This window comes from Polypterus senegalus, chromosome 15 (genome assembly GCF_016835505.1).
Source record: "Polypterus senegalus isolate Bchr_013 chromosome 15, ASM1683550v1, whole genome shotgun sequence".
Classification (NCBI taxonomy): Eukaryota; Metazoa; Chordata; class Cladistia; order Polypteriformes; family Polypteridae; genus Polypterus; species Polypterus senegalus.
Window position 1 is genome coordinate 37,675,442 of NC_053168.1, and position 11,585 is coordinate 37,687,026.

Sequence of the window (11,585 nt, forward strand, 5' to 3'; positions counted from 1 at the left end):
TTATACAATAAAATCAAACCCCGACATATCCATGGGAGAACTTAAATGCAAGTATATACGGTAATCAGACCATGTGCCGCACGATGGTGTTAACGTGTTACCCTACCGCTCTCGAGATTGCGTTGCCGAGTTTATCACTTTACATTCAGCTCATCAACACAAATGTAACGATTTCTGAAACACTGACACAAGCTGTTTCAGCCAGAAGGAATAATGCGATCACCTGAACATTTGCATCTGGTAATTTCTTTCACGAACACTTGGCTTGTAAGAGCATGCAAAACAAATACAAGTGCAGGGTGACCGAGCGTAACGAACATGCGCATACAGTTAACAGGTTATGGGTTTACATGGCCACAAAATTGTGGCGAAATCTACCTGTGACAGTCAGGTTTCTCACAGGCCAGTCACCCGATGTCTCTTACCGGAGTAAGGGCTTACATGGCATCCTAGAAGTCGGGTTTCTATGAATAAATCGGGACACTGAAGAGCATGTAAACGCAGTGATGATGTCCGATTGGAGAACGTTTAGGGCAACAGTCAGGGGCAGATGTCTTATCAAATTCTTACCAAATGCAAGGCATAAAAATTTCACGATGAGCCAAGGGATGTGTCTGCTGCCTGGGACAAGCAAGAGTGGACGGACCAGGAAGTGAAGTTAGGATTAGAGAGTAAGCATAGAAATAGGAAGGAGCCAGGCCAAGGCCAGAATACCAACACCTGTTCTGCGTCTGGATAAGTAAAAGAAAAAAAGAGTCAGCAGACGAAGCATAACCGGAAAACTTAGCGAGGGACAAAACCAGGAAGACGGAGGAGTGCGCGGAAACAATAAAAACAAAACTGAAACGCAAGATCAAAATCACTCAGGAATTCAATAAAGAAGTGTGGGTGAACGTCGGAGAGAAGAGATCCCCAATCTCAGATAAATGGAGGAATGCAGCGCTGGCAGTGACGTCACTCGAGCCAATGTCCAGTGCGCACACCCTGGTGACAGAACAACAAAATGGTGGCGCTCAAAGAAAAACACCATGGAGTTGTGACAAAATAAAATCCTATTATGCTTACAATACGTCAAGCAAAAGGAAACTGAGAACAACGTGACCTTTGGTGTCGATGGGATTCAGAGCTAACACTGTATGGAAGGAGCAGGGGGAGAGAGTATTTTCAAGACCCTTTCTTCCCCGGTCTGACAGAGAGGAGCCCACTTGGTTCCCAGCAGGGCCACGGCTCATGAGTATGGGAGCTCAACCCTGCTGGGGCCCATGGCCACCACCAGGGGGCACATGGATGTTTTCAGGGCCCTCTTTAGCCACACCTCCGCCACACCCAGAAGAAGCTCATTGGCCACCTCAAGCTAGAGGGGCTGGTTGCTAGAATTCAACGGCCAGAGTCGGGAGGAAGAGGACAAAGCCTGAGGAGGACTGGCAGCAAAAGCCATGTTGGGCTGTGTGAGCCTTGTGTGTTGGTGATTTGTGTGCTGCCTGTCAGTGTCGGGGTTAGAGGGGCTGTACATGCCCCGAGTGTCACAATGGGAAAGACCACAACGAGCACAGCTGCGTCCGCATCTACGACTCCACTCAGCAGGACGTCCGCACCCCCCTTGTACACTCCCTACAGACTCCCTGGCGGCAGACCACCCTTCCCACCCCCACATCTGTTACGCCCCTCTATGTGACAAGCAGTGCATTTACCACACACGTCATACGACTGCTCGCCTCTCCCAGGCCTTACCTCCAGCCATTCATGCCGAGGTTTCTCACTTACAAACTGCCGTTCAGTTTCACCTTCTTCTCCTCCTCCTCTGATTCTGCTTCACTTTCTGCCATCAAAACATAGAGGAGCTCCCGTGACAATCCTTCACGCACTTCTTTGATCAGCAACTCCACGAAAAGCAAGAGACTCGGCAATGGAGGGTGCAGCTCCACCTTCACCTCAGAGCCAGCCCTTCACCCACCTCCAGCTTTCTCAATGCCCACCTCACCACCTCTGATGGCACCCCGTCACAAACCATCTCTAGATCTTAAAGCACATTCAGTAGCTTCCTGCACTTCTTATGATTGACACTCATCACTAGCAGAAGTTTTGAAGCCTGCGTTTGACATCAGGACAGACGCCACATGACACGTGAGACAAAGTGTGCGAAACGAGAGTTCAGGTACGAGAATCATTTACAGGCCAAGCCCACCTCATTTATCGGATTCATCTTTCTAAGCCCCATTATAATAATTTGGTATAAAGAGCAGATGCCACAGCCTGCTGCCCCCTTGTGGTTGTGAGCCATCCCGCCTTTAGATCTTTGGGTGGGCTGGGGACTCTTGTTCTCATCGTGGCACTGCTGCCCCTTTGTGCCTCTTTTAGCAGATGTGAGCATTAAACGTGCAGCTCTGTGTTCTCTCCGTCTGCTGCTTGCATGTTTTGTCCTTCCATCGCCCGTTTAATATTGTGAGGATTTGGAAAAAAAGAAAAAAAAAAAAAAAGATTTTTCAGGGGCTGCGTGCCCCCCAGAGGAGGTAACTGTGACAGCTGTGATTTGCTAGACCTGCGTGTCCACAGCTTTGCCTCACTTTATTTTCCTCCCTGCGCTCCATTTTTGGATTATGCTGTGAAATTTAAACTGGGCTGCCATTCTTAATTTGGCCACGAGATGGCGCACAGCTAAAACTGTAAAGGCTTAGAGAGACTAAAAGGATAGGAGACAAAGCCAAGGGGCAAAAGGGAGACGAGACTACACCGCCATACAAATGTTACAGCAAACCATCGTCAGTAAGTCCACGTGGCGCAGACCCTCCCAGAACATTTTAACAACACACTGAAACAATTCAAGCTGGCAGCCAAAGGGTGTCCATCTTGGAGTGTCCGCTGAAGTTGGCCGAGGATCCCAGTAGACAGGCAAAAGATCAAAATGGTGTTCATAAACTGGCCAGACGATAATAAAGTGAACACAAACTGCTCCAGGCGTACACTCCATCTGCAGCTGCTGTTCATTCCCCAACGAACACAACCCAATACATGATCTCTTTAGAATCTGTAAAATTTTATTTGAAATCTCTGTACAGTTCACTAGTAACTGAAAATATAGTACCATATTGCAAGGAAGAACAAGACATTCCAAATGAAAAGACGCATTAAATATTGAATTAAAAGAACATCTTAAGAAATGAGTTAACGTCTGAATGAAATCACAAGCTTAGAGGGCAGTAGGCACTTGACTCCTTGGTGGGCAGCGCCTCGGGCACGACACCAGACAGTGACCGTCCATTGTTCATGGGGCTGCGGTGGCCCCCCCAGTTCTTCAATGCTAACGTGCCGTTCATTTCTCCAGCGAAGCTTTGCCTTTTGCCAACCGAGTATTCACCCTCCGCTAGTGGAGTTCACAGTGCACCTCTGCCAGTCTCAAGACTCCATGCCAGTTTACCTTCATACGATATTGCACTTCAAAAGTGTCCAGTTTCAGGATTCTCAAAGCCATCGCGGATCATTTTGGGTGACGTGATGGTCGTCTTCAGATATCACAGTGCATATTGGGGCATCGAAGGTGAAACACGTTTAACAAAGTGCATTCAAGTGCAAATAGCAAAACAAACAGAAACAAAAAAATAATTCAAACGGACCTTCCCTTTAAAGGTTTATTTGGCTGGGTTCCATTCCGTAATTTTCCATTTTAGGGGCTCGGTGACACTGGGAAAGGCAAACTGATCATTAACCCAATGAACAAATGTTGAGGGTGCATAGCGTGTGCAAAACAAGGGTGAGGCTGTGTCACAAGGAGACTCGGACAAAGCAGAAGTGAGGGCAGCGAGTGAGTAAGTCGTGGAATCCCAGACGTCTAACAGGACAACGGAGGACAAAGACACAAGGTCATCCATCCATTGCCTGATGAATTTGTGTTTCACTGGTCAGGATCTCAATAAAAATAATAATTGTTTACATTTATATAGCGCCTTTCTCACTCCTCAAAGTGCTCAAATTGAGCAGCCAAAGCCTACGGCAGCACAAGACAAGACCAAACTGGGGGGCCGCCTGCCAGGCCATCACAACACACTCTGATAGACAGCAGCACTGAGTCACATGAACAAAGGGAGAGGATGCAAACCCCACCCGGCCGGTGCCACAGCAAAGCCCCTCCGTCCTGGCAAGCGAGCACTTTCGGTGGCACGGCTGCGTGGGGTGACAGCGGGCACCTCAAACTTCATGGCTGTGTGCTTCTGGGCCAAAACAAGTTTGTAGAATGAAAATCATTTTGAGATTTTGATTGTACAGATTTATGACAAGTCAAACCAGCCAAATTCAAACAAACGTTTTCCGGGGCTTTTTCAGCAAATGAGTTTAAAATAAGAATGTAAAAAAAAAGATGTAAGGGTCCGTTACAGAGCTTCACTTACCCTAAATCCAGCAATCTCAAATTTGTTCTGAATATAATTATATTTTAGAAATATTACTTTGAATATAATTTATTCAAATTCTTTGAAACTCCACAGTTTTTTTCAAATTGATATGCAAAATACGGGAGTTCAAAATGAAAATTCTTTATGGAAGATGCTGCCATTTTTAATCCTGAAGCATTCACTTCACTGGGCTTTATAATAATTACAAGAAGGACAATAAATTAAAAAACCCTAACCCTAACTCATCATCTGATATTACAATTTGCTTAAATAATAAAACTGAGTTTTTTTTTATCTGTTCATGATCAAAAATCTGAGTGGTCATCCATAATTTTCATTTACATCCAGAACTTTCTAAAATGTCGTTTTCGCGATTCTGACGGCTATAACTGAAGTGTTATAGGGGCGTCCTAGCGGATTCACTGTGATCAGCCGTGGGCGTCGGACGGACGGACAGACAGACAGACAGACAGACAGGTCAACTTCTTGACTCTTAGTTGGATTTCTTTTCCTTCACTTTAGCAAATTTCCGTTAACCCTCCTTAAACAGAAAAGGCCAGGATAATAAAGTTACCCTCACCTACCGAATCGTTTCATTACTGGCACAGAGGATGTGAAGATGGCCTCTAACCACCTGCCATCGATGTCGATTCTGTTCTGCTTGCTCGAGCTCTCTGACACTCTGCCCCTCGGCCTAGCACTTTCTTCCAGACGTACTCTACCCCTTACCATCTTGCTGGATCGCTTATGAAATCTTTCTATTTTTTTTTTTCTGCCATCTAGAAAAGCCAGGGCACTTCCCCGCCCTATTTTTTTTATCAATTTTGGTAGACCAGGATGTCTTCCCCAGCCGTACAATGGTGCATGTTTCACTGCAAGGTGGATTAGGACATCCACGTGAGCGATGTATCTGAATAAATTCCAACTAACGATTCTTTCCATGATCTCGATTTTAAAAATTGAACAAGTGAATCTCAGGTAACACAGGAGGGGTTCTGCTCTGATAGACCCTGACCAGCTTGCGTCACTGAAACTGCCAGAGTGTTGAAGACTCCTTCAGGTGGGGCTTACTGCATTCGGAGCTGCACAGGATCCCTCTGGCATACACTTTGCTTATTCATTATGTGGTAAAGGAAAGACAAACGCACAACTCAAAAGGGAGGATTAACACAAAGGAAGGTCCCTCCAATTAGCAGTAAGTGTAGTTGAGGAGGATTAGCGTTGACTGTGTGAACTTCAGAACACCCACCATAAATATCATTAGACAGAAAAGCAATTCAAGTGACTGTGAGGGTCCAGGTCGTCACGGCGTGAGACTTGAAAAAACAAGGACGCTATCCTAAAACCAGGCTGACTTTCTGTCCTTTGACAGCGAGGCGATGGAAAGCCCCAAACATGTCGAAGGTCAAATGTGTTAGCTTCCACGAAGGCCTGATGACAACATGTCACAAGTGAATTCCCAGAACAGAATGCTTTGTTCCACTGAAGTTGAAACAGTTTTTGGCAAATTCCAAAGATCCACAGAAATGTTTGCTGCTAGTGCGACTCTTTAAACACTCTTTTGATTTTCCAAATTGGTCAACACAAAGATTCATTCTGTCTTTTACTCAGTCCTATGGTGACACTTTGACATGAGCGTGAAGGCAAATTTGGTGCTCTCCTCTTCAGTGGCATAAGAAACATCCATTTTACGTTGTCTGGGACATCACGTGGGCCTCTGTCACCGTTCATGTTTGGGGTTTGCTTCTGTGTGCTCCATAACGGTCACCCCATTTCCATTAGGAACAGTCTCCTTCTTTACTGGGTTGATATAAAATTCAGCAAAAACGGGACAGTGGTCTGAAGCTACTCCACCCCAGGACCAGTTGTCTGGGATCCATGGATTAGTAAGGCCTTCCCTTACGACATCCCAGTGACCTGTAGGTCAGGAAAAAAAAGAATACATACAGAATTTATTAAAAGGCCACGCTAAAGAGAAGGCGTACTCATTTAATATTATTTAGAAGCACACAGCATGACTGAGATCAGCACTGTTTAGAGGAATTAAAGACGTTTAGCATGAAAGATAACGCCAAGCACCCACCGTAGCTTCTCGGTCTCTTATTCGTTAGCACAACGGTCTCTCTGTGCTGTGAACTCAGTAGAAGGCACCAAAACATGCCCTCATCCGAGATGGCAACATGGATGGACTGTTGACTTGTTTAGAAACTGACTGAGGACAAGAAAGTGGCCCACGCAATGGGAGCTGCAGTGCCAGATACTGGGCATCCCATCTTAGACCTCTGCCTTTTCTCTTTGTGTGTCCAGGCTTACAAACAAATACCCCTGAAAGTGAGCATAGCGGGCAAGGGGACTGAGGAACAAGATAGACGGGGATGTAACGGGTGGAGGCGGAGGTCTCAGTCTCACAAATCGGGGCCAGCGAGAGCGTGGAGTCTGGGCAGGAAGTGACGTCATTAAGGAGGAGGGTGGCAAGCAAAAGTAGGCTTAGATAAAGTCAGAGAAATTGAGAAAGTCAGAACATGACAGCAAAAGAATAAGCAGTCCTACTGCAGCTAGATGCTAGAATGGGAAAAAATCATGAAAATACAGAAATACACAAACGCATTATAACATAGCAAGAAATAAAGCAAAATTCAGACGGGAGCGTCAGCAGGCTTTGCGCCCTAGAGACAAGTTACCCAAACTACTCTATAACATTTCAGTAATTATTTACCGCTCTGATGCTGATCTTTCTTTATCATAGTAATTGACGAGAAGAATTCAATATTAATTGCAGAATTACGGTATTTGAGGGTTCCTCTAGAATGCCTCTTCTCTTGCATGATTTGGATCAAAAACTAATCAGCACATCGTCATCTCACAACAGGCTTATGTTTCGAGTTTGGTATTTTTTCCGCCCACCCGTTTTAATTCTAGACAGTCCTCAAGAAACTGTGACACACACCCATCATTGAGATATTGATGCTTTCGGTATCAGGGGACCCCAAAACGATCAAATCCATCGAAAACTGGTGATCGAAATTTTTGACAAATCTTAAACGTTTGCTCCTCCCCCATTGGCGGTAGGTTATGGTGGGCAAGGGTGCAAAGCAAAAAAACAGTGACTCCATCACCCGGAGGTGGTACTTTACCTGAACACATACTCAATGTTTTTTATTTTTTTATTTATGCTGCAGAGTCCGATTTTTTCAACTTTACTTTTATAATAATTGTTCAATATATTATTAATTTGATTTGTTGTTGATGGTTCCTTAATGTACATAATATAAAAATATAATCATTGTCTTGTGGTTTACTCTTCAAATATCCATCCCCATATCTGAGTATACAAGAAAGTTGAGGGGAGTCCACTCCCGGTTTTTGAAAATAAAATGCCACTTATCGAGATACTGACTAGGTCATCATACAAGATCAGCATATTGTTACTGACCAATCACTTTTGCTTTAAAAACATCGTTTAACAATGAAGCGATGCAAACAAAGGTAAAGCCTGACAAGTGATGAAAAACGACTAATGGGTTTTTGCATTTATTCCATATTTATTAATTTATCATTTTTAGTTCATATTCACAACTCAAAATTCCTGATATTTTGAAAGTAATTCATTAGCAGAATTATATTTTAAAATATTTGTCTTTTCTCAATGTCTTTCTCTCTCTCAAAATAGATAGTTGAAATATCATATTCTTTTTGTTTTTAACATCAGCCATATCGTACATATTGTATACCAGGGATTTTTCCAGCCTTGCATCCAAACCTGCTGCGGTAGGCTCCAGGTTTCCTGCAATCCTAGTCTGGATAAACAGGTTTAGATAATGTATACGTTGTTCTTAACCTAAGGCGCTGTCACTGTTGTTATGTGCCTGTCCATACTCTTATTATCTGCTCTTGCCTTGCTCATTATGGGTTTACTGTTCTTATATGGGCTATTCAAGACTCACCACCCCTAACCTTGACACTGCATGCTTGTTGTTCTTTGTTTCCCTCAATACAGCTAAGTGGGGTCTGCACACTGACTCAAGTCTAACAGCCCTGTTCTTCCTAAGCCCCTGTGATTTTCAAGAAAAAATATTTAAAAAATTATAAAATTGTGTAAAATCGTTCATATTCAGTGTCTAGTTTTTGATTATGCTTGTTTTTATCAGACAAAAACAAAACCAGATAGTAAACCAGGCAGTATAGTAAGCTCCCACTAACATTAAACTCATATCCAAATCTGTTAAGTGTACAGTTCTGTCTGATTGTGACACAAAACCAGGTGCCCCATGCCATAATTACTAAAACTAAAACTCAAACTAATATATATATAAATAAAATAGAAATGTCTTTGTGAAATAAAAACTAAACTAAAACTAAAAATACATGATGAAGGAAAACTAAAACTAAACTGAATTTCCAAGTAAGGTCAGAAAAAATATAGAAATAAAAACTAATATAAAAAGGCAAAACTATAATAACCTTGGTGGAAACAAATCTTTGCAAAACACAAAATAACTGATGGCATAAGTATTCATCTCCTTTAATATGACCCCCCTAAATCATTACTGGTGCAGCCAATTAGTTTCAGAGGTCACAGAATTAGCTCAAAGAGGACCACCTCTTGAAACCCGAAAAAACGATCATAAAATCAGACCTCGACTTATATGCCCGTTCAAAAATGCGACACTTAATTATTTTTTTTATTACATCTCCTCCAATCTCGCACCAGTTTCTCAGACACATCGCATTTTGTTGCAGCAGCACAGTTACCAATTTCTTAAAACCAGCTTCATATTTTCTTCTAATCGAACGCTCCATCGTAGATAAGCGATGTTCTTACGATAAAGGTGTGAGATACAAAAATCACTTCAGAATAGTTCAGGTGTTAGTTACCGTGTGGTCACGTAGGCACAATACATCGAAAAAAGAGGCAGTGTGCTCCGTGGTTACTCTGTCAGGTGGACGTTAGCAGGTCATAAACTCTTGGACCAATAGCGTGAGTTTTCTGAATTCGACTTATACGACCAACATTATAAAATACCAGAAATTATACGGTAAAATCAAGCTCCGACTTATCCGAGGGAAAACTTAAGGATTTGCGGTATGTGAAATCAAAGGGTTTCAATTGACTGTCATCTAAATGTCCCTTATCTGGAAATGCTAATTTGTGGTGAGCCAGTGCAGTGGCCTAACAAAGAAGACCAAAGAACAGCTCAAGCAACTCCACAAAAACGTGACTGAAAAGCACAAGTCAGGGGATGGAAACAAGAAAATGTCCAAGACCCTGAATATCCAGTTCAGTCAATCACTGAGGATGACACAGCTGTAAAGCTGCCTAGAGCAGGCCGTCCACAAAACGGAGTGTTGGCGCAAGAAGAAGAAGAGGAGGAGTGATGCAGGCCACCAAGAGACCTCGGAGAACTCTGAAGGAGTGACAAGCTACACTGGTCCTGCAGCCAACAACCAATGCCTGGGAGAGGGGTATGAGAGAGGGGTAAAGAGAAGAAGAAGAACAAACAAAACGCTCATCTTGGCTAGAGTTTGACAGAAGCCCAAAAAAGGTTCTTGGATCTGATGAGACAGAAACTGAACTTTTTTGGCCATGACACAAAACGGCATGTTTAATGTAAGGCTCACACTGCGCATTATCAAAAACACACATTTCCCCACCGTGAAGATGCTTCTCTGCAGGATGCCCAGGAAGGCTTTTGTGGGTGGAGGGCAAAATGAATGAGCAAAATATATGGGGGCATCCTGATGCAAACTGCAAGAAAGCTGCACCAAGCTGGGAGAAGATTTGTTTTCCAGCACAGACAACAACCCCAAGAATAGAGCCAAAACCACACAGGAATGGCTTAAAAGCAACCATGGAGTGGCCGAATCTGAATCCAGATATCAGTCTTATGGAGAATTTGTGGCCGGACTAGAAAAAGGTGGTCCGCTCACAGTCACCATGCAGCCAGACAGAGCCCGAGAAGTTCTGCAAAGTCGAACGGGAAAAAATGGCAAAGCTGACAGAGACCTGTGAACTCGACTCGATTTTGTCATGGCTGACAAAGGTGCAGCTACTAAAGACTGACTTGAAGAGGTGACTGCTTATGTGATCAGTTATTTGGTGTTTTATTATTTGTAATTAATTCAGACCACTGTGCACAGGTCTGTTTTCACTTTGACGTTAACAAGTCTTTTTCTGTTGATGAAAGTGTCAAAAAAGCCAATGACATCCACTGTGATTCAAAGTTGCCAACAATAAACTGTGAAAACTTTAAGGGGTGAACACTTTTAATAGACGCAGTATCTTTGATGGTCTTATGTTTGAGATTTCAGGTGCTTTAGGTATCAAATCCTACCTGTGAAACCAGCCATAAGCTTCCTAAACCTTCTCTTTCCATTACAAGGTTGCAAGAAGATGGAGATTATTGCAAAAGGACACACTTGGCACAAGGAAGAAGACAACCCTGAATGGGATGGCAGTTGTCCACAGTGTATGTTTTCTACGTATGCAACTTGTGTCATCTCTACACACACACACCAGTTCAACTTAATGGTAACACCTCAGCTTCAGTACTGCAAAAATGTCTCCGTTACTCATATGCTGTTATTTAACAGACTGTAGGAGGAGAACAGGCATCCCAGCTAGAAAAGAGAAGAACTCATTACCCGGACGGGAGGCCAGCGTGATGATGCAGATGGACTGGCTGGTGGAACGAATAAATACCTTTGTACACGACTGGTGGAAATTAATGGAAGGACCAGAGACAGCCGGGAGTCGGGGGCAGTTCAATCTCCGATACAATAAGTGGCAGTGGTCCTCACATGGGAAACCCAGTCAGGACACCCGCTGGGATGCTTGGGAGTTGGAGTCCGCAAGCGCAGCCCTGTCAAGGTCTCTGGGTACCGTTAGAGGGTGCTGTCGCAGGCGGACCTCCCTACTTTCTTTATGGCCCAGGAAGATAGAGCATGACACCGGAAGCATTCCTGGGTACGGCTTAAAACAGTGGTTCTCAATCTGTGGGGTGGACCCCCCTAGGGGGGAGCGAAGTAACAAAAAGGGGGGGGCGCGAAGATGCAAAAAAAGGAAAACAAGAATCAAAAATATGAAAAAAACATCTGTTGAAACCAAAACAAATTAACTTAAACTACATTCTGATACTAGAACAATAAATCTAGAGTTAGATAAATGTCGATAAAAGTTAAGTAGGTATAATAAAATATGCA

At 43.5% G+C, this 11,585-nt stretch overlaps 1 protein-coding gene across 1 annotated transcript in view; it reads right to left on the bottom strand.

Annotated features, from left to right (window-relative positions):
- Positions 1–3,013: 3,013 nt before the first annotated feature.
- The window catches only part of eepd1 (endonuclease/exonuclease/phosphatase family domain containing 1), a 90,805-nt gene continuing 82,233 nt past the window's right edge, over positions 3,014–11,585 (bottom strand). The window contains exon 4 of the mRNA XM_039737579.1: positions 3,014–6,307. Within this exon, the coding sequence (XP_039593513.1) occupies positions 6,106–6,307 (202 nt within the window). The 3' untranslated portion in view covers positions 3,014–6,105. The remainder of the gene's footprint in view (positions 6,308–11,585) is intronic.